This window comes from Poecilia mexicana, unplaced genomic scaffold, assembly GCF_051168715.1.
Source record: "Poecilia mexicana isolate PSO_F unplaced genomic scaffold, ASM5116871v1 scaffold_16, whole genome shotgun sequence".
NCBI lineage: Eukaryota > Metazoa > Chordata > Actinopteri > Cyprinodontiformes > Poeciliidae > Poecilia > Poecilia mexicana.
The window spans coordinates 21,441,049-21,465,461 of record NW_028263385.1 but is presented as its reverse complement, the minus strand read 5'-3'; the positions used below and the strand labels follow the sequence as shown (position 1 = coordinate 21,465,461).

The window sequence follows — 24,413 nt, the reverse complement described above, 5'->3', positions numbered from 1 at the left end:
TCAAGTATAATAACATAAACAAGTTGAAATGCAAACCATTAAGACTCTACCTTGATCTGGAAAAACAGATCTTTTTTTGTTTTGTTTTACTTTAATTTGTTTCTGCATTAAATAAACACCATCACATGGTAGCTACCAACAGCATATTGGCACCCAGGCAAGATATTTTCCTCCTTTTTTCCAACTTCCTCAGTCGGATAACGTTTTTTTGAACTGGAACTGTATGATAATGTGACTTTGTTCCATATAATCATATCAGATTATATTTAGGGTTCTTTTGGAAGACACTGAGCCGATCCGAATTAAATTCTGACCTGCATAGACGTACGTTATTTGGGTCTGTTTGACAAAGTGATGAGAGGTCACATTTGTAGACAGTAAAATTAAGTCTAATATTAGCATGGATGTCCTGGGGTCTCTAAATGCAGCAAAACTATTCTCTCTTCTGATTGGACATTGACCAATCAAACTGACCAATCAGTTCTAGTTGGGAAGATTATCAAAACATGCACTCCTTACTGGAGTTTTACTTGAAAGTTGTTTGCTTATAAATGCAGATGGATAAAATCTGTACTCATACATTGTCTTGGTCAACTCATATTTTTATCTTATTGTATAATTTTCCCCTCTTAATCATATTTTCTTTGTCTCTGGGACAGGATCAAGAACAGAACTCACCAGGTAAAGAAACTGTTTGATATTTTTCTTTTAATACATATATACACAGCAAATTTTGCAAGGGAAAATTTAATATGTAAGATACATAGTCTTAACAGAAGGAAATAATTTTTGTGAAAAGCTATAAAATAATGTAATCACATCTCATGTGCTTGAAAATATTTCCACTGCCCAAAATAAAATCAAATGTTTAATCAGGGTTATGAATAAATCTTCTCTTTAAAGTACAGTGACGGGAAGTGTTGCAGAATTTTCTTAAGTTAAATTGTAGTGTAAGAAAATATTTTCAGCCAAATTCATTACCTTCTTTTATGGTTTACCAAAAAAAAAGAAAAAAAAAGGCATGGCCATTAGACCAACCAGAAAAACATGTAGTTCAAGTTTAAAACCAAACATTTCAGAGTAAAACAAGACCACTAAGTCTGCCAGTGTACAACATAAAACAAAAATATTATTTTCTAACATGCATCATTAGTGCAGCCATAAACCACTGTGCTGTCTTTTTAATTTTTTTCTTCTTGCTTGATACAACATTTTTGGCTCATTTTAAACTAAAGGTACCATATTTTAAAATGATTTATACGATCAGGGGCCACAAAAAGTATGGAGCAAAAACACACTCCTTTACATGTTAGAGTCCTAGCTGATGAAATTTCCTCATCATTCATATCTCACTACCAACCCAAGCGAAGATACACACTTACCTACCTACGCATGCAAAATGGAAATGTATAAACTCCATAAATATTTATATTTCTCTGTACATTCTGTTCATTCTTATAACTCGTCAGGATTTGTATTATACACACAGTACAAAGCTGAAACAGTCGTATACACTGACAGCATTTAGTCAGTTCAATCAAGGGCTGCAACACAGAGCAGCCAGATCAGATCTCCTTCTGCTTAGAAGAAAAATGCATTTTGTGCGTGAATACTCCAGACTCTGGATGTATTTTTTGTTTCTCCCAGGAAAGAATAACACAATATAAATATTTAAAGAACAATAAATAAAGATTTTTAGCAGAACTACCGTGCTGTATGAAAGTATTTGCCCCCTTTACAAATATAGGTTCAGATTTCTTGTCGTGACAGCTGGTCAAATTGTTTATATCCAGTCACAGTTTGAGGGTTTTTGAGCATCAGTGGCCTGTTTAAGGTCATGCAACCGCATCCAAATCTGATTAATATTGGTACTTTGACTAGGCTATTCTAGAATTGTCCTTTTGTTTCTCTTTTTTTTTTTTTTCTTTGAGTGGTTCTAAGCTGGACCTGCTGTTGTGCTTTGGATAAATACCCTGCTACATAAAATTAAAATTTGTTTTATCTCAGGGTTACAAACCAATGGCCCGACATTCTCTATCAAGATTATATAAGGAAGTAAGGAAAAATCTTCTACTGATGGTAAAAAATCCTGGTTCCATTAATTACGGCCCAGTTCCTGAAGCAGCAATGCAGCCACAGACTACCACACTGCCATCTTTAACTTTGTAAATCTTTCAAGACTGATAAATCTTAGTGACATCATTTCTCTTCAGTTGTTGATCAACTTTAGATCAGGGCATGAAATGTTGATTTTAAAGACCCAATGGTCAAATTTCACCACTCAGACATGCTTTATTTAAGTGATTTGTTGATTCTAGAAGTCTGACGGTGTCTGTGAGTAAATTGTCTTCAACTTTGCAAAAAATAAAAAAAAGTTAGCTAAAGTTAATTTATGATGTGACAAGGGAGAGATTACTTATCCCACAGGAAGCAAGCTTAGTTATGATAGATTTTCCACACTAAATAAATCTAATCATCATTTGAAACACCCTTTTGCCTTTACTCAAGTAATATTTGACTTTTTGAAAATAAAGTACGACAAAAAACAAAAGCTGAAAAACTCTGTAAGGGGGCAAATATTTTTTTTTACAGCTCTGTATTTGGTTGCTTCCTTCAATTTTAATATTCCAGAGATGGACATCATGTGCAAACAAAAAAACAACTACATAAAAACAACATGTTGAATATCTAGTTAGTTAACTTTAAGCTGAGGGAAACGATGATCGACTTCAGATCAATTGCGCAGGTGGAAAACCATGAGTCGGACTGGTAAAGAGGCAAGAAGAAAACGTCAGTCGTGCGTTGGCCAGCAGAGGGCAGCAGAGCTCAAATTATGACGGCGGTACGGGAGGAAACAGCGGGTTAAACTCCAGGCTGTTTCCGTTCAGCTGAGGGAGATAAATGAAACAGTATTCGAGATAGACGTAAGCTCACCTCCTTACTTCAACACACTCTTTAAACTGCCTCTTAAAGGCTTTCCAAAGGTGGTAGTTGGCCAGTGCGCATGAATTACTGCTTTAGCAAGACGTAAAAAAAACCTGAAATTATATGAGATGTTTACACTGTAACAGAGACTTGGACTAATTTGCTCACTGGGTAAGATATAACAAAAGCATAACGTTAACAGAAATAAACTAAATGAGTCGACGATAACTGGATGCAAAAATATATAACAAAGCTTATGTTGGAATATGTTTTAGTAGTGTTTGGTGTCTTTAAACCGGCTGCAAACTCTGCTGCAACGTTTTAAACAGTCATCCAACTTTCAGTCAGCCGAGCTGCCATCTCATGATATAAATAAGGTCTGTGCTTAAAAATGAAGTGATTTAACAGACTTAAAGCAGAGGTGAGGGTCTGTATCAGCAGGTGTTATGATTTAGCAGCCTTCCAGTCTGGACTCTTCCAACACATAACCAGTCTCCTGTGCTTTTGTCAAATATGTCATGTAAAATCCTCCTCAGAATACCCTGACAGTTTGTTTCTTGGGAAGTGTCTGGAGAACAGTCCGTTCTCATGCTCTCCAGACGGCGAGGACAGACCCAGTCAGTTCTCACAAACAGACAGGTTTTCTTCAGGACTACAAAGAGTATCCGTCTGGAGTTGGTCAGTTTTTGCTGCTCCCTGCTGGAGCAGGTGGGGTTTCATCCTTCGTCTCCGTCTGTCCTTCCTTCTTCTCATCATCGTCAGAAAAGAAAAGAAGTGGAAACATGCCGAGGATGCAGCCGATACCCACACCGATGGCTTTACCCTGCGGACAAGAGGCAAAACCCAATAAAGTGTCAAAGCAATCCACTTTGCATCCTAAAATGGGACATTTTATAAAACTATTACAAAAATTCAATATTAATTTATTTTCTACTTTCGCTGCATTAAATCTTAACAGCGTCTGACCATTCCAGAGTTTTTCATATTTTGTAAATCTTTTTTTCTTTGGGAGGAGGATTTTTTTTTTTTTACCAAAAAAGTCAGATTTTTAAAAAGAAGACAAACCTACAATATGCAATATTTTCCAAAAACAAAACAAAAAAACCCCCCTCTAAAGTAGAATGTTTTTGATGCGGGTGTTTCATCCTTGACTAGGTTCAAAATGGATTTTTATGCATTATGATTATTTTTGAGTAATGGAGTGAGAATCATTCTCATTACTCCGACACTCTTTGTATTATACTTTGTGACTCAAAACTGTAATAAAACTGTAATTTAAAAAAAATAAATAAAAATTCCACTTTCACCGCATTACATCTTTTCAATAGCTTCAGACCTTTCCAAAGATAAAAGTTTTTCCACATTTTGTAAATCTTTTCTATGTTTTACACCTGACTTGTTTAAAGGAGAAAAATCCCCAAAATGTGCAATATTTTCCAAACATAAACTCTAAAGTGGAATATTCTTTGATGTGGGTGTTTTAATAAAAGCGACTCTGGCGTACAAACCGTGTGACAGCTGACCCTGGTCTGCCACATATCCGCCTGCTTCGGACTCAGCTCGGGAATCTGCATGCCGAGTCGAGACGCCAAGGCCTCCACGTAACCTGCCAGCCTAAAGAGAAGAAGGGGGAAAAAAAGGAAACTTGAAGGATTTTGTAGTAACAATGCCATTCCCTACTTGTAATTCTCACCGTGACCATCACCTGTCAGGAACGCAGCTGGATGTCAACATGAGGAAGAAGTCAGAAAAGAAGTCTGGGGAGTATTAAATTCATTTTGGTGCGTTAAATGACTTGGCGGAGGAAAACCTGATTGGAACAGCATTATTAGTTTCATCTGGATATAAATAATGAAACTCCTACACTCAACAGGTTTTCTGTATTTATGCATCGGAAACATGGCGCTAGATGTTTATTGCTAACATGTGTTGAGGTTGTGGAAAGAGAAAAAAAAAAAATAAAGGTCATATTTGATCTAGTTTTGGCTATTTTTATGGGGGAAAAAAAAGATATTTTCTCCAAAATTCTACATTTCAGTTTTTACAATTAGTTTTGTCAACAGACAAAATATCATGTTTGTGTTTATGAGGTCCCTCAATTCACATTGGGTGTCAGGACACAAATGGGAGTCTGAAGTGAAGGAGAGCTCTGCAGTAAAAATGATGACAAGCCATAAATCAGGTTTAAAACTGGGAGAAATTCCTGAATTTCAGCCAGAAAATCAGTGAAACTGCAGTTTAAAACTCCCAGGAATCTTTAATGAGGGACATTTCTGTCAGATGTTTAAATAGCTGTGTGGGAAAGTTTATCCGGAACCTTTTAGCTGCAGAGGTTCTCGGCATAGAAATGTTGAAGGATTGAAGTAACTCAGACGCCGCTCTAGTGACAGATGAGTCCAATAAAATGAAATGAATAAAAGATACTTTCTGATGAAGCCTAAGAGTTTCAGCTTAAATGTGCGATCACATGCCAACATGCACGCATAGCAGATCGTCAGAACCAAATTTATGGACAGTCACCATGTGTGATGGATTCTGGGCTTTAGATGCAGCGGTTTGTGAGTGAGGAAAGGAATCTGAGTGAATATTCTGACGTACCGCTACTGTGGGGTTGAATCAGTGACTGGGACTAATGGATTCTCAGTTCACTGCTCACACAAATGAGCTGCAGCTGGAGCCGTCGAGCTGGAGGACTGATAGCAGCGAGCGGCGCATCTGACAAGACGATAGCGGAGCCCCGCGGTGGCCGTTGTTGCCGAGAGAGGACTGTGAGAGCCACCGAGTTTCATCAAGTTGTGCAGAAATATTTGCGAGATTAACTTTTTAGGTCTGATTCTATACCACTTTGTTCCATAAATGCAAACCCGTACTTTAAATCTCCACAACCCCACAACAAATCGGGCATTTTTTTTGCACAATCAAATTCAGTCCGATAGGCCATAGAAGTCAGGGGGAGAAAGAAACGCTCAGGAGATGAAATACAACAGCAGTACCTACACTGATCATGAGATGATGACATTTCCTGAATGCCTTTGCTGAGAACCATCCCTCAACATGAGAGGTTGTTCAACAGAGAAGCAAAAAGCAGCTTGAAAACTGGAGAGACTGTGTAATAAATCCTAATATTTTCCATTAACGGTGTTATTATTAGAGACAGAAGTGAGGGAACTGCACCTGCACAGGTTCAAAGGTGGTTTCTAGTTTCAATACGGCTGTTCTGACACATCTCACTTGGAGTTCATTCATCCTCTGAATTTTTTTCCTGAGATTAAACTCAGATAAAATAACTGCAAGTAATGAAAACAACAACATCCATACATTGATTACCAGCAGGATTGCAGGGTTCCTGATGCCCATCTCCAGGGGAAAGGTTTTTTCTTTTTTACGTTTGAGACTCAAAAGATAAATACTACATATCACGGAACCAATAAACGTTAATACCACCGTTTATCACCTGCTACACAGAAATAAAATCTTAGAAATGGAACAACTTTGTTGTTTATGTGTGCCATGTCATCCATCTACTTTCTGTGACTCAGCATCAGGTCAGTGAGTGGATGGACTATGAAATGAAACAGAAAGTTAATGTATCTGGGTCAAGAAAGAAGCCACTGCCTCCCACTTGTTCCCCAGAGTTTACTAATGGGAGCCCTGAGTTTTCATCTCGTTTTGTCAGCCTTGGCTGAGTGCAATAATGCTTTGCCGTCTGGACCGTCTGCCCCAGAAAGCCACTGATGCATTGTGTCCATAAGAAACGCAAAGAGAAAGAGAAGCCAGGAGGCAGCATCGCTACCAATGAGCCCGAATGGTCACAATGACTCATGAGCAAAATTATAGAGTATTAGTGGAGTAATTTCTGCCATTTGTCAATGGAAACAAGCTGTGAGGAGATGGAAACATGAGGTCTATAGGAACAAATCAGAACATATGTGGATTAGAATAGCACAGTTTGCTCACCGCACGTCCCAACACAGATGAAAACATAGAGAAACAGGCAAGCAGTCACTGTCTGAGGAAAACAGGTGATGAAGGATGTGATCACTAATTACTGACACTCGTTTCTGTTCCTGTAACTGTGGTTCAACTCAGAGTGTGGAGCTGACATAAAACCACTCCCGACACTGAGCTTTTGCAGCAAAAACTGAAACCCAGCAGCTTTGTCCAAATACGCAGTATTTCATTCCATGTGTTGATTACTTCATTTAGGATAATTAGATGAAGTAATTACCCTTCTGGTGAAAGCAGTTTCAACTCATCACGAGCACGTTGCCTGAAAAAAATGCCAACCATGACCTGTTTTACATCCAGCTAGTGATGAGTCTATCTCCACAGGGAACATAAACAGAGAATATATTTACAGTTAGTGATGCTAACTTTTTTGTTTTGTTGTTATTTGCAATCTGATAAAGTCAGTATTGACAGGTCAAAGGTTTATAAAATCAATGACTGGAAATTTACCACAATATCTCTGATCAGTGTTAACCCCACACTTTACTGTTGATTTAGATTGTCCGCTTACAGAATGAAAGAAACGATTGTCTTTCACATATGTGCAGTAGCAAGCAGTGCACGCTAAAGAGGAAAAATGTGAAATAGTAAGAAGGGAGGCGAAAAAGAATAAAGCAAAAGCCGATAATATATTTATCTCCAGTGTTTGTATGTGCAAGTTAAATGCACAGGAATCATTTTACATCTAATTAGCTATGCCATCAGTGTCTAATGACACTGAACTTAGTTGTGTTTTTTTTGTTCTTGGATTAGTGGCTTAACTTGGCCCCCTTCTGAGCTGCCGTTAAAGGACCGGTGACTCAGAGGAGCTAAAGTGAAGATCTTCTGTTAGTCAGAAGCCCACACTTGAGACCTGCTGTTATTGAAACAAAAGCAGCCTGTTATGCAAATGAATTGAAGTGTTTAAAGCAGTCCACTGAGAAACTGATAAAAAGCCTTCAACACACACACTGACTCGAATCCATCAAAACTGGAACAGAAAAATGAACTCGGGCAGGTCCCATCAAGTCTCACCTTGACGAACTGACCACCCGAACTCTGTCTGTCATATGATTGAATGGCAGCAGAGCCGTGCCTGTCCACTGAGAGCCTCAGACAAGTTGACTAATATATCAAGCTGACAGGTATAAAATGCAACAGCATGACCCCCATCTTCACATTGCCTTCAATTGTTGTATATTTTAAATAAGAACAAATAAACACGAGAAGACTGTTGATGCCTCAACCATTTTTGTTTTATGATGGCGCATGGTCTAATGTTGCCTCTAGAAGGCGCTAAAAATATTAGCCAGCTCACTTGGCATTAGGAAATGCAAACAATGAGCTTCTTACACTGATGGACCTTAACAGAGAGCAACACGAGTCTGTCTTAAGAGTTCTTCTGTAATCATGTATAGATATTCACAAATGTCATTTTCTGAGTATACAGTAAATACTTTTCAAGTGCTTAGCATATTTCGTTTTGTGATGCATTATAAATATAGTTTCTTTTCATTAGACACAGAAATCTGTTAAAAAAGAATCCATATTTTTGACATAATCTTCAAACAAACCATAAATGTTTACACTAACCCTGATTAATGATGCCGTCTATACCACTTCATGCACTTAATATGTAATGAAGCTTTGTTCAGCATACCCTCATCTGTGTCATGCGTGCATGTGTACAACTCTTACCCCAGTCCTGCCAGATCAGATACCAGGTTGCCAAGAGCAGCAGCTGCAAAAAAAATAAAAAATGCGAGGAGTAATTACAGAATAGCTATACACTGGTGACAGGTAAAAGGTGTAGCGTTTCTCCTGGCGATGTCATTAAAACATGCTAATGAAGCTGAGGTTGTGGGTTTAAAGTTCAAGGTAAACAATTACTATCGATTCTCTGGACACTTTGAGAAAACAAAACCATTTCATTTTCACAAAACGTATCATAAAGCACTCACATGGTCTAAACTTCAGGAATAATTTTAGCAAAAGGATGAAATAATTTATGAAACGGACTCAAACATGAATTGAATTGTTTCTAACCATCTAATTTATCTCTACTGGCGCAGAAAGAAATCAACAACCTCGATTTAGAGGATGTTAAGGTGAACAATTTGTTCTGTAGCTTCAACATTGCTGTGGAAGTGAGAAATGAAGTCTGTTCCTTTGCTTGCTGTCGTCTCAGCTACTTGTGACCCTGAATGTCGAGGATTACCAAACTTGGAACAACAGAAACACAGAAACCCTCAGCGGGAAAGACAAAAGATCAGTGGATCAATTGCTGCTGTAGCAACAACTTCAAACATCAACTCCACCATGAGATCTTAGATACTTGGATCACGTCTGTGAGCGAAGGCACAGAGCTGTGGAGAGAATATCATTATAGATGTATCTGAGAAATCGTGTGGTTCCCAGAAGAGATCTTTCTGAAGGGGGCTTACTTTTTCTAAATATATAATGTCTGATAAATTTTTAAAAAAAAGTTTAAATTAGGATGAAAAGAACATAAAAAGGGCCAAGCAAATCTTTTACCTGCCATAGTTGAAATGCCAAGAACCACACCGATGGATAACTCAATCTGTGTGCCCTGAGAAAACAATAACACAGGTTACTGGAGGGATTATTAATTTTCTTTGTATGGTAAACCATAAGCTTTCAGATTTGTACAGCATACCTCAGACACAACCTTAAACTTTAAATAGCCTTTTTGAATCTCGTTTTTAGAATAGGATGAGAAGTTTCAGTCTCAGTAACTAGCTTAATGTCCAAAAAGAAAAATAAGACCTTCAGGCAGCATTAATTTCCTTCAGTATGAACTAAAGTAAAAACCTCAGGAGGATCCAAGTGCAATCCAACTTTAGGTTTACACAAAATATGCATTTTTATTATCATGTCTTCCATTTATATTTTTATAAGCTACATTTAGAATAAGAAATAAGAAGAAAACAACTTTCTGTACAACCAACCCCTGTGATGATCAAACACACCCCTAGAGAGAAATTCAAAAACCAACTAAAGCCCTTTTTTCTGCTCACTCAGCAGGAATATGTTTGCTCAACAGAAATGTACTTACCTAAAGCTAGTAAATCTGTAAACTCCATGCATTCATGCTTAGTAAACACATTGTTCGTTTAAACACAAATATGCCTTGGGACTATTTTAGTACGCCGACACTTACAGCAACAATCATGATGCAGTTGTCCAAGAATCCAAATCCCACAAAGGGGATGGCATTATGCAGCAGGACTGGGAAGCAAATAAAAAACTATTATCAGACAAAACCTGGCAGGAAGAGAGACATTTTGGTCATTTCAATCTTTTCCTGTATTATACTTTTGCAGTCTTGGTCAAGTTGTGGTGACTTTGGGTACAAAACAAGAGCTGCCCGTCATCAACCAAGTTGCATCGGCCACTTCGAATTCGTACATATCTGGAGACATTTCATACAATTGATGACTTAACGTTTTCTAGCGTCTTTTCCCTTTCTACTGTAAAGAAACGTGGTTATGGGACTCCAACAAATCATATTCAGCTGAAGGAAATCATTTAAGTTTGAAAACTGAAATAGGATGAGATCAGGACAAACAATATGGACACCATATATTAATATTTTGTGATTTGTATTGGAATAATGATAAAAGTGACAGTAGAAATGATCAATCTGTACATGTGTCACTGAGAATAAGAGGAGGTGAGAGTAGAAGGCAGCAGCTGATCTGGGAGGAGGCTGGGGAGTTCTGGGGAGCCAAGTAGAGACAGGCACAGGTGCAAGTAATTAGCAGGATGAGGATGAGGTGGGAGGAAGGATGCATTCACTGCAGGCTGGGAAAATGCAGAGCAGCCTTAAACTGTGACAGTAAACTGCATATTCAATCCCAATGCAAGTCTGACAAAACCTGACCAAACATTTCACAAACTGTAAATTCAACTTATCTACAGAGGAATAAGTCTTTTTTTTTTTTAACTGAACCAGAATTTGTTTTTCAAAGGAAAAACAAAACAGTACACAAGATGATGCAGCATCATTGTCAGCAGGGCAAAAAAGTATGTTTTTGTAAGAGCACAATCCATCAATAATGCAGACAGATTCATGTTCTGAAGGCACAGTGAAATGAGTTTTGAAGAGGTCACGGCCCACTTCGAGTTAGCTTATTATGATTCAAGTTTAAGCGACTGTAGTTAAGGTACCTCACCCTATGAAATCCGACTGCTGAAACAATAACACCAGTAATCCCCATCATCTGCACAGCTTGGCGTTGCACAGATGACGCGTGAGGATTTTATGGCTTAAAGGTGAACCTTTTCTGGTACTGCAACACATCTGCTTGTTAACTGTGTTGATGGATTTTTGGAAACATTTTTCCTTTTTATGACTGATGTGAATTGATTTCAGTCAGCTTGTGACCTTTTGTCAAATACGACAATCAGGCTGAAAGTTCCTCAATGGATTCATTCTGTCTACCTTACTTTTTTTTTCCTGATTATCCATATTAGTAGTTCACGGTAGAGGAGCAATCACTGGAAACTCAATATTTGGTCTCTCTCACCAAATCCTTTCTGACAGAGGAGAAAACCAGACATCAAATACAAGATTGTAGGAGATCTAAAAGCTCATAATATGCAATATCCATGAACATAATTTCATCATTATTTGACAGACTGATTCTTATTTCTGAAGCTAATATAATAAAAGCTTAACCCTTGTGTGTGCGAGGACTGAGGCAAACGTAGAGGTCTATGGAAAATGATACAGGTTTTATGTATGTGGGGTCGGTTGGACCCCTTTTCGACATACAAGGGTTAAACATGTCATCATATTGGTATTTCAACATTTTAGGTCTATTTATTGCACCCAAATCAAGACTTAGAGAGCTTTAACCCTGAGTTTCCACATCAGCATTCAGCACCGCAAAGGCCTGGTAATGAGACATTCATCTGATTCAGGTGTGTTGAAGGAATGAATCTAAAAGCTGCAGGACATAGGTCCCAGTCTCAGACTGCCAAGGTTGGACTCGGCACTCCAAGTCCAATCTAAATCAGTTGCTGCTGTTACAAAAACAAAGAGTTCACAAATAACTCCTTAAAGTGGAAAAAAAAAACTGATGAAAGAATCAAACACGCAAAAGCCTACTGCTGTGAATTATGATGGCAGCTGTGCTTGATGCTGATGTGTTAAGACAGCAGGTCGAATCGGTGCTTAAGAGTTTTACTGAGCTCCTCAGCAAAGTGTCTCAGCAGGGAAAAGGGTTATTTTGGCAAAGCACAACTCCAGGCATGAAGATATATTTATCACACAGAGGAAATATATTCAGATGTGAAAAATGTGTTTTTGCCCCTGCAGCTTATTGAAACAATGCTTCATTTCTCTTGAAGTGACTGAGGTAAAAACAATGAGCTGTGCAAACCTGCTTGTATTTAGAATGTGATAATATTGTGAGGAAAAATTGAAAATTACATAAACAATTTTCTAATTATACATTATCTTAAGAGATTGCTTCAGAATTATGGAGATGTATGTTGGGTTTCAGTTTAATTGAAGAGCCACTGCAGGTCTGAGACAACAAGTGTGGTGAATAAAGATGGGTTTAATTAACACTGAACAGACTGAATATATACCAGGGAGTCTGATTACTGACCATAGCACAATGGCTAAATGAACAGATGAGGAACAGGTGAAGGGTTAGGTGCCTAGTTTCAGAAACCTTAACCTCAGTCATAGCACATGATCCTTTAACAATGAACCCACAAATTCAGCTACAGCTGTAAAAAAATCATTTGACTAATCTCAAAAAGTCCATCAATTGTCCAGACTGTACCCCTATTGAGCGTCTGTCTTATTTCAGAGATGGGTGATCACCAAGATGTTTTCTGACAAATGTGAGATGGGCCTTTGATTTACATTTGGTCAACAACATGGATTCCATTTTCTGCCAGTCTCTTTCTTACTGATGAATTATGATCACTGGCCTTACTTGGTGACACTAATGTCTGCAGAGCTTTAGAAGCTATGCTGGGTTACTTTGTGATCTTCTTGATGAGTCATCAATGTCCTCTTGGGATAATTTTAGTAGGCCAGCTACCACCGTTTTATGTCTTATCTGTCGGTGAAAAATGACTCTCACTCTGGCTTGCTGGAGTTCCACGGATTCAAAAATTACATTGTATCTCATCTTTTCCTGAATTTCTTCAGATCAAGGTATAATGTGTTGCTTTTTTACATATTTTGTCTACTTTATGCTCTTAGAGACCTTGAAAAAAAATCAGTTAATCACAGTTAATTCATAATTTAACAAGGAGGGCATGGAGGGCTGACTTAGAGGAGCTCATTATGTGAACAAATTCATAAATCACCACATTCTGCATGATCTTCCAGAAGAAAGAGAGGAATAGACTTACCATATCTCAACTGGGCTGCAGTAGGTGGTGCGATTTCCAGCTGCCCTGAAAAAAGACAAATGAAAAATAAAATGTTACAAAAGTATCTTGGAACATCCCAGCATGAATGATATGTTTAAATTTCGAATGGTAAAATTGATCAATAAGGACCGTCTGGGCACAAAGAAAAATAGCAAGAGACGGTGGGAACATTTAGCAAGAAGCCAGAGGAGATGGAAAACAGTCAGAGGAAATCGGAAACAGCTTTCCATCATTGTCACTTCACCCGAGTCAAACATGGATGTGAGGACAAAGGCAGTATCATTGATATTTCTGTTGGCAACAAAGCCTTGGAGACAGAACCTGCTATCAGATATGACAAGTGTTTGAGAAGGAGGGTGGTGACAAACGGACACAGATAAAAGACAGAAGGTGTAAAAGCATTTTATTTTACTTGGTTCTCTGGTCTAACTTAGCTGAAAATAAAACTAAGCTGAGAGTCTAATTACAGTTTTTATGTGCTGTGGCAATTAAGCGAAAGACTGGATGACGATGTCCTGTGAACTGTATATGGCATGAGAGACTGTAGGATAAGCTCCAGGTTTATCCTGCAGACTGATGAGCTATAAAACCAAAGACAATTACATGAGTTTAAGGCTGATCACACACGGCAGGATCATTTCCTTTGCAGGTTGCTTGAAATTGGATTCCCTGCAGTGAGGTCAGACGATATGCAAGTTCACATAATGAAGTCTACGGCACCACTCTCCGGTCTTATTTTACCTCTGCAGGTAAGGTCAGATTGAGGGAGAGTTTATTTAAGGGAATGAAGCCAAATGAACTCCCAGCAGAGTATTCCTCAGCCTCTGCTACTACAACCGAGTGTGTGAATTAATAGATGCACTTGCAGTCCCCACATGCTGTCTGCACTGATATAGGAATGAGAGCAGATAGGAGGAAGACTATTACCGCCGAGTATCGACTGGAAGCAGCAAACTGCAACAGCCAGGTGACCAATTACAGGAAACACCAATGGGAGTTTGGCCACCGGAGCCTCCGGGTTCTCACCGGGGTGTGGTGGCATCAGTCCCTCCACTCAGCCTTCCAGTTCTCATCTGCCCTTCCTGTTCCATCTTCTCCGCCTCCTCTCATCATTCCTGCTCGCTGCTCTCCCAACTCAAATTACAACGCTCTCATGTTGCTCTAGCAAAGACAGAGAACCGAAGGCCCATTTCGAATGTATGGACGAAGTTCATCATCTTTGCTCACTGTTGCCTCCAGCTTCGACAGCTTGTGCAAAATGAAGTATTGCTCATTTCAAAATTCCCTCCGGAGCGTTCTTTCAGCTAATCAACTATTATCTCCGGTCGCAGGTTGTGGAAAACCCTCGCAGCTTAATAAGCATCAATTATTCCACAACAGCAGAAGAACAAATTGACACTGATGAAAGTAATTTCCACAGAGCCAGTCTTGTTTTGTACCAGAAACCATCGCCAAGCCTTTATTTCCTGTTTAGCAAGTATTAAATAAAACCTTTCTATGGTCCACCTGTCCCATCAACAACACAGCTGCTGTTTTAGCTTCATAACTTTTCTCACCGACACAGAAATATACCCTCAGCTCTCTCATATACAGCAAATATAACATGTTGATTTTTTTAATATTTACAACGTAAAATACATAGCAGATTACATGTCTGCCCTAAAATACCAAGTTATTTAGTCTTAAAGTACATGATTGTTTCATTCTGTTGAAACATTTTACAGAACATTGTAGAAGGACAATTTTCCATAATTAAAAGAAGCTTAATTTCTGCTCTTTACCAGAAAATTATGGAGGAGAATCTGGATCATCAGTTTGTGATCTTAAGCTGAAGTGCTTAAGACAACAATCACAAGCAGACTAGCGAGTTCTCCACTTTATGTTTCAATAAGTAAATAAATAAGGTTTTAGAGTGGATAAATCAAGGTCTGGACTTAAACCAGATTTAGATTTTGTGGCATGACCATAAGCAGGACGTTCATACTCACACACAATTGTGCTTTGTATTTATTCAGGATATAATCTTTTGACTTTAAAATTTGAAAAAAATCTATAAGGAGGCAGATTATGGAGCCTCCAGTTTCAGTTTGAACATTTTAATAACTTAATTTTAGAAGTCTAAAATAAATAAATGAAAATAATAAATAAAAAATAAATGAACGGGTTATGAAAACAAAGGCGTCTCGTTTAAGTAAAATCTATATGAGGTATATATGAAGATGTAATCACCGATATAGAGACTCAAAACAACTAGTTTAGGACCTACTATTATGTTAAGTTAAATAATCTAATTTAAAAATGTGGTTTACTTTTATATCTCTCAAAAATTTGTGAAGTTGACACAATTTTAAAACATTTCTCAACCAGTCTGACTCTTCCAGGTTTCATCTAGCCATTCATCAACTCTAATCTGGCTGGCATTGCTGCATATTGCCCCCACAGCTCCTCTTGTTCTCAGAGTATTGATTGCTTGTGGGCTTGTATCCCCAAGAGCTATTGCCCAGAGTGACTTCAAATTCAGCCGACCTGAGTGGTGAAAACATTTAATGGGCTGTGATGAGCTGCTAATCAGGAGCAGGGCAACCAGGTTTTACTCTTAACTTCAGGATCTACAACTCCTACTGATGACAGTGTTTACAGATGAACACAAAACAGGGACAGATTTTCTGTTTTTAATGTTTGTGGTTGTTTAATCCAATTTTTTGTTTCATCTTCTTGTTTTATGCTTCTGCTGATACCTGCTGCTCTGTTACTCTCTGAGTGATTCGGCCACCAACACCGAACTGTACTTCTTTTGCTAAAAAAGAAAAAAAGAAAGAAAAAAAAACAACAATGAAAAAGTCACACTTTGCTGACACTTTTCGGCCTTGACAAATGGCTCGTTACAGACTTTGCTGCTAGGTGCTGGTGCAGCATGAAAGTGAAGTGTGAAGAGAGTTTTGGAAAATGGAGATAAGTCTGAGGCAACCAAGAACCAAAGCAAGGCTCAGCTTTGATGAGTGAAACTATGTCAGCTCACACTGAGCGCCCTGCGCCTCAGTAAAAATGAAAAATATGGGTGGTGAGATTTTCTGCCAATTCAGGTATTAGTGTCACAGAGGCAGAAACAAGAAAAGCTGCAATTGCATTTTTTTATTACGAGCTATTCAAACTGGCACAATATTTCTTGTTTCTGTGTTCGCGTGTGATTCAATATTGCAAATGTGAGTTGAAGAGACAGCTTTGTGCTTTGTTTCAGAAATAGATGGCATTTAAGAGTTTCATTATCTGAGATGGTGTTGTGTGAGTCCTTAAACGTGCTGTATAAATTAGTGTCGCCTGATTGAAATTATATTGTGTGTTCAATTTAGCATGTGTGTGTGTGTGCATGTATGTGACCCAGGGTTCAACAGAAAAGGAACAATAGAAGGTTAAAACCATCCATCAAAAGCCCAGCCTCTGTTGTTCCCCCTGTGATGTAGGAGACAGGAACGGGGAAATTAAACACAAAAAGGATCTTGTGGACATGGCATTCATTAGCAAATTTAAAATGTGAGGAAGAAATCAGCATTGAGTTTGGATTTATTAGGCCTGATAAGAAGGGATGCAGTCCTTGGCAGGTAAATATTAACTCATAGTTAATACTTTAGCAGATATGGAATTAAAAAAAAAAAATCATATTTTAAAAACCGATAGATTGAGAAGGCATCTAAGTCCGCAGTATTTAAGACCTGCACAGTATTTTTTTTTTCTTCTCATGCTGTAAATTTTAAATTCTGGTTTTATATTTTCACCTTTGTGTGAAAACTGCATAGTTCATCTTGCCTGTCCATTTGCTGCTGGTACACTTGAATTTAGGTTATTTGTGTAGATTATTTCTAATCTATTCTATTTTTCAATTCTTTACTTTTGTCATACTAATCCAGGCCTAGGAACAAATTGTTTCCAAACCTGGTAGGAAACCTAAATAGAAAATCTGAAGTTTTTTTTTTTCTTTTAATCATTTCATCCCAGATGTTTTGTGTGTTTTGTCAGAGGTCAAGCTCATCTACAAAGAAAAAATAAGATGATCCATCATCGCCTTCTGACCTCAGTCCTGAGTGGACAGGTTCATTTAAACAAAAGCCACCTTGAATATCAAACAGCTCCTACTCTGCATAATTGCACCAATACCGGAGCTTCAGCCGTGGCTCTGTCATGTAATTCATTCCTCCATCTGCCTAAACACTGGGGTCTGTGAGCATATCTTATAGGATTGCTTAAAGTTGGCAATACATTGAAAGTCTTTTTGTTTTCAGTCCTTAGGTCCTTATCAAGTTTTCCTTAAAGACAGACACTAGAAGTCACCTTTAGTTAGTGTGTCTAATCAGTCCACATTTAGAGATTTGATGTGTACATCTTTCACTTCTTTAACACAATTTCTCTTTAGACATTGTATTTCACATGTCAATTTGAAATAAATCTATCCAGAGGGAACCTGGCAAACTTCTTAAAGAAACATACAAGATAAATGTAACAGTTTGAATTGTTTGCTAGGATTTGGTAATAAATTGAACAGAAGGGAAAAAAAAAACTGGATTTGGTCTGATCCTTGGTGGGGATGCCATACAGCAACTTTGCCTGTATTTGAACACCCAGAGTGAAAAATCATGACACAAAGCACAGAAAAAAATATTACAGGGTTCACAGGAAATGCTCGGCACTCTTATGGACTGATTAAACAAGAAACTTGAGGATGTTTTCCACAGAAATTCTCTGAGCAAGAGCTTTAGAAAATAAAATTCCTCCTTTACAATTCTAAATACTGCTAAGTGTAACATAACTGTAATCAAATCTGAAATGTTTTGGTGTGGTTTCATCACAGAAACTACTAAACTAACAAAATCCACAGGAGAGTAACTGAACTGACTTCCTGGTATGCAAGTAATTTAAGAGAATCAACCTTGTTTTTCTGGGAGTCGAACATGATAGCAACATCTTTCTAGTGTGTGTATTTGTGTAGGAGTGTTGGACACTTCCACATTAATGGGGAGGTAATCTGATTGTCCATCAGTCACAGTCAGTTATATCAGCATACACTCTCATGCTGCAGCACTGTCTGTGTGAAATATTATGATGGTAACACAGAGAGAGCTGAGGCAGTATGACGTATAAAAACACTCTTAGAAAAGAAGGTTATCTTGTGGAAGGAGATGAGAACTCATTGCTTGCCTGTTCGCCTCAAAAGGTAAAAAAACAAACAAAGAAAAAAAACTTTTTATCCATCTGAAGCTCTAATTTATAACAGAGAAACAACATAAAAATCAAAACAAATGCAGAGTTTGTTTATTTTACATTTTCTCTGTCACTACATGCATGAAAGTGAAAAGAATGTTAACACATTAAAATGTTATTTTCAAAAGTTACTTTTACCTGACAAATGAGTGGAGTGATGCTCTAATTTAATGAGCATCACTGTGCATCAAACATCTACTTTATCTAGAACTTAAACATCTTAATGTGTGGAGAAAACATTGATGCAATTAAAATGACTTCTGATAAAAGAATTTCAGTATCTAGCAGGTATCAGTGACAGGGAAGAGCTGAACTATGATTGGACTGGAGGGTTCCTTCATTTCTTTGAACTAAAATATTCATCACTTCCTCATTCCATATGAATATCCAAGTCTCAGGATTATTAGACCTTGTTGGTTCTTATTCACACACTAAGCACTTCTGAGGACTCAAACACACTAAAAGGTATTTAGCATGGCTGATGTTTATCTTTGAGTGTTCAAGAAGAAATTCAATGTCATATTGATGCTAAATTTAGATTTTTTTTTTTTACTCTGAGATTGCATCCATTTGTTCTTTGACAAATATTTAAAAGCTCAACTTTTGTTCCCATTTACCCATCGCGATGTTGGACAAATATGTACCCACTCCAAAGAATAAAAATAAACCAAGTAAGTTTATATAAATTGATTGATGGCCTGCAATCAAAACACTCTGAGGATCAGCATCTTCTGCAACTATTGGGTTAAATTCTTTCTGCAAAAGGTAAATAATTCAAAGCGCAAACCTCTGACAGTCTAAATGCCACCATCTCTATATATGTGACCTTTAACACAAATAGCCTTTTTTCTGGCCTTTCTTTTCCCCAATGAACCAATCTGCAGTCCTCAAAAGCCTCTGGGTTCAGGGAAGAGTTATGTGGAGTGGAACGTACGAAATACCTCAGTGCAAAGTAAAATGCTCAGTCTTTCCAACATAGCCATGTTAAAATGAAACATTTAAAATAAAGAAAAATAGTGAAGGTTTATTTAACTAAACAAATAACTAAATAATACAGTTGAATGCAGGTTTTACAACTTGGATTTCTCTGAGGTTTAATCTGCTAGTCCTGATTTTTGTTTCCTAAGAAGTGTAAAACATAAAATAGAAAAAAAAATCCTGCAGATGACTCAAAATAAAAATGTAGAAATTACCAGACTGTCCCCATTTATACTATAAAGCATATGTCCCAAAATTTTATGTGATTTTTATTGAACTAAAAAGTGCATCCACGTGTATGTTGTTGGTTGATGCATTTAAAGACATAAAATGATGGGAGTTCTTTGTTATGATGCATTCAGTGCACATGGAAAAAGTCTACTTTTCAGTCTTAAAACTCCAGCTCACATGTCAGAGGTGTTGGAAGAAAACTGACTGATCCAATTTCTGCACGACTGATTGTAAAATGTCACTTCAATTTATAACTATTGATTTGAACAGAACGCACTCAAATTTGCCCACCATCATCATGACTGAGTAACTAAGCTAAAATATAAGGATTAAGCATCGAGTCTCCTGCAGTCGCAGGATGAAAAGAAGATGGACGCTGATAAGTCTGTCAAGAAAAAATATATATATTTCTGCCAATACAGCAGCCACAGCGAGTCAACCGGCCTAGCAACCACTGATACAGCTTTTCTGTCGCCTGTATGCATAGGTAAGAGAATCCCGCAGAGTCTTTATAGCATGAAGGTGAGGACGTCAGCGAATTCCCGGCGGGCAGGGCTAAAAGGTGAAAGAGGAGGACAGGAAATGTCCTCTGCATGTTGCCACCTCAGTCAGTGTAATCCCTATATTTTAGTACGCTCACATTTTCAGCTGTATAGTAAAAAAAAAAAAGATTTAAAATTCAGTAAGTACAACCATGGAGAAGACAGCTGGTTGGTAGTAGTCCAGGAGACAATCAGAGACAGCTCAAGAGGTTGAAGCTAAGGAAGCTGACAGTTCACAAAGAGTTGTGTCCAAACATAATAATGGAAGGTTAAGTGGAAGGAAAAATGTCGTATCAAATGAATCCTGTATTTCCTGTCGTCTCTGGGTCTACTGAGGAGATTTCTTGTTTAGGCTGCCTTAAGTGCCAGCCAGCTTGTTCGGGTCCCCAACCACCTGGTTGCTAATTATCTTCTACTTTATCCACAGATGTTTCCAAATCCTTAACCATCCAGTTCACTGATTAGTCTCCCAAAAACACACAAGCTCTCCATGTCTTCTCTTCCTCTGCCTGGGAGCAGTTTTTGAAAAATTAGTTCAATTAATCCTGAGCTGGTCTGCTACAGTTGGGTCAATTTCTTAATTAAAAAAAAAAAAAAAAAAGCAAATATTTTTGGTGATTATAGAAGAGATAAATCTTAAAGTGCAAACTAACTGATTCTGCTTGTCTTATTAAGCTAGATCGAGGTTACAACTTCAAGATTTCATGTGACTATTTAAACCAATAAATACAGAATATTCAACCTAGGTCATTCGCGGTTGAATGACCTAGGTTATATGAGACTCACACAGTTGATACTTAAGGCAGTGGATATTGACACAGATTAAATCTGGCTGTTTCCAACAACTGAAGAATGTACAGAAGAAGTGCAATCCAATACATCTGTAACTACACAGCTTGACCTTTCAAAGAGCTGTTTTAAAGTGTTTTAAAACCACATGTAATACTTTGCAATATCACATTACTCTGTTTATATTCTGTCTTGCATAGGCTTGTAAAAAACAATCTGCTTTCAAGCTCTATACCCTCCTATTCTCCCTGTTTAGTTCCTGTGGAAAGTTCCAGAAATGGGGTTGTCACAAAACTCAAAAAGTTTCATTTTGGTTTCATGTGATCAGAGCAAATTCCTCTGTTTGCTCTGATGTTTTCTGTGTCCTTATCTTGGCTTAGCACAAAAAAGAAAAAAAAAAATCAGGTATCCTTCTCCTTCCACCTCACAGTTATCCACTACTTTGTGTTGGCCCATCATACAATATTCTAATAACATACATTTAAGTTTATGTTTGCAGTATGACAAACTGAAAATGTTCAAGTGCTGTAATTATCTGGGGGTCAAGATTATAGCTTAAAAAACAAACAAGTCTTGATATAAAATATAAAACAATTCATTTTCAAATTCCTGTCTGCAGGATTATTATTACGTTATTTAAAACGAGATTTAAGATCGGTCTGTAAAACCTATGAGGAAACTCATTTTCAAAACTGTGTGAGAGAATAAAAACAAAGCTTCTTAGCAGCGCTGCAGAATTCATAGCAGGATTTCTATCTTCATAAGAAAAATCCATCTGATCTTTTTTTTTATGTCCTTCCATAATATTACTGAGACCATAACAAACAAAAATATTTGAAATCTTAACTTCTGGAGTTGATGCGATATTTATATCTCACAATATCACTGTTATGAAACTAATATTATTTATTATAATATTAATACTAATATTATTTATTAAGCCTGTTAATAAATAATAAGTATGGTAAACCACAGGCGCCGTGTTTTATCCCCAGCAGGAAAGAGTGTGAACAGTTTTGGGTCAGCACAGAAGCTGTAAAGCCTCTTCATCATCACTTAACTGTTTCTCCCGCTGCATCCCCCTCCTTATTGATTGACAACTTTCTCTCTGCATGTGGGAGATCCTCTGCTCTGGTGCATTTCTCATGCTCCCATAATTGTATTCTTACAGAGATGCAGTAATGCCTCCACACTGAGTACACTGCACAATTCACTAAACGATACCTACAGAGCGACAGCATCAGTGACAACAAGAAAGAGTAAATGCCTGATAAAATTAAAAATTAAAGAATTATTAAAAGTTACCTTGAGGCTATGGTTTTGGGAAAAAACAACATTTGTTTATTTTTTTCAGCAGATATCTCTGGGTTGCTTGAGCCCACTTCACCAGTCCACTTTAAACCTGACATTAATACTTAGAAGTAATCTAGACTCCCGGCAAACCCAACTGTAAAAATTGCTGCATCATGAAGGCACAAATCAAAACAAAAGGGAAGGACGCCCACATGTCCTCAGACAGTGCCAGCTACTGATCATTTATCCTGCACAACATAGATCAGAAGGTCTACAAGCACTGCCCTCCATGCTGTCTTACCACATAATAAGACTGCAGATTTATAAAAAGAGACACGAGTGTAAGAGAGGTTAGTGCATTTATACCTGCTGTAAACAGAACAGAATACATCAAACAGACTGCAATCAGTCCAAAATGTATAATATATGATCACGGGTTACATAGGTCCATCAAAATTCAGCCACACTCATTCCAGATTCTTATAGTAATTTTCTTTAGCTCCTCATCTATAGATAATGACATTTATGAGAATTGGCTCTGAAAAAAAAAGGCTGCGGTCAGCTTTAGAGCTGCATTTAAAGATCAGCCATTTCTAATTTTTAGGAATTTGACCAGAATCTGCCCACAGCCTAAGGCCATTCAGACCTCAATTATCCGTGAAGAGATTGTAATAACCATTTTAATAAAACACCTAATTTATTTCTCCCTGCTGGGATTTAAAACTGCGGCTAATCTCAGTTCAAATTAAACAGGGTGAATCACAGAGCTAACCAAAGCTAGCTCCATGCAAACAGACTTTGTAACAGTTTCAACCCCTGCTGGACTGGCAATTGCAAGAGCTCATGCATTTACACAAAACATTTACAGAAGAAGTGCATCTGTCTTACTAAGGCAAAAGAAAAGCTTGAGTCATCATTACCCATCATAATAATATGATTCTTTTTTTTATATGTTGAAAACAAAGCATTTTACAAGCAAGTATTTTTGTCTCCAAGAGATGTAGATAGAAAATTTCACCTGACCCAATGTTACCACTTTTTTTTTTTTTTTACTTTTCCACGCACAAACAAAAACGTGGATTGTCCACAGGTAGAGCACAAATAATTGAACCTAAAGGGCGGACTTTATCATACTGACGGTGTTGAAATGTAACACCTTGTACCTTCTGCTTCACTGTAAAACACTACCTACCTTGAGCAATGGCTATGGACTCGAACTTATGCAGCTCCCGCAGCAGACAGCTGCGTTCCGACGGGTGGAGGCTGTAAATGAAGTCCTTGGCTCCGCGGGGTGAGTTGAGGGGCTCCACGGGTTCCTTCAGGGGATGTGTGCCCAGGTAGCATCGCTGCACCAGCGCGGAGAGCGGAGGCTGTGAGGCGAGCCTCCCCGGGGAGCCTGATACTACAGCGGATGGTTCGCCGCTCCTGTGTCCGGCTCTGGACAGTCCTCCCCCGGCTGTCAAGGAGAAGGCAGGCCGCAGGACTCTCCGCAGGGAGGGAAGCATCTTGGGGATGAGGGTAGAGAAATAACCCGGAGTCCTGACGGACAACAGAGCTGATTGTAATTAGAGTAAAATTGTATTTTTCTCAACCACGTGACATTACCCATGATTTCATTATTTATGCTACAAACTAACGTCCGCACAACGGTGGCAGAAAAACACAGTTTCTCTATCCGAATGTCGATTCTGAACCAAATGCGAACCTGACATTTCCCACACACACTATTTTACGAACCGGTATTTTAGTTTACAACCCTCTTCTGAAGCAAAAAGCTGCATAAACCAAACTGCAACATGACTTACTGGGACGCACCTCAGTCGATGCTCCGCTGTCCCGTCCTCCAACCTCCGCCAGGAGAAGCCCAAAAAACACGGCAACCGGTCCGGTTCATACGCTTCACTCGCTCTAAGAGTTTCCACACAGTGACACAGAAACCGCAAACATTAAACCGACTTGTGTAACACCAAAAGAAATCACATTTTCGGTTTCTTC

The 24,413-nt window shown here is 38.1% G+C and overlaps 2 protein-coding genes across 3 annotated transcripts in view; one reads left to right on the top strand and one right to left on the bottom strand.

The window, feature by feature from the left end:
- The window catches only part of mboat1 (membrane bound O-acyltransferase domain containing 1), a 16,757-nt gene extending 15,892 nt beyond the window's left edge, over positions 1-865 (top strand). Inside the window, exon 14 of the transcript XR_015765592.1 lies at positions 660-865. The gene's annotated coding sequence lies outside the window, so the exon portion shown is untranslated. The remainder of the gene's footprint in view (positions 1-659) is intronic.
- On the bottom strand, positions 692-24,413 carry LOC106922370 (transmembrane protein 65-like). 2 transcript variants are annotated; one of them, XM_014994733.2, is made up of 8 exons: positions 24,224-24,413; positions 23,611-23,957; positions 13,312-13,356; positions 10,094-10,161; positions 9,448-9,502; positions 8,611-8,653; positions 4,434-4,539; positions 692-3,748 (listed from the first exon to the last, which is right to left on the bottom strand). In XM_014994733.2, the coding sequence occupies exons 2-8, from the start codon at positions 23,921-23,923 to the stop codon at positions 3,605-3,607; spliced, it is 774 nt and encodes a 257-aa protein (XP_014850219.1). In that variant the 5' UTR covers positions 23,924-23,957; positions 24,224-24,413; the 3' UTR covers positions 692-3,604. The 2 variants fall into 2 exon arrangements, with proteins under 2 accessions (XP_014850219.1, XP_014850220.1); XM_014994734.2 differs by having other exon boundaries at positions 24,234-24,413.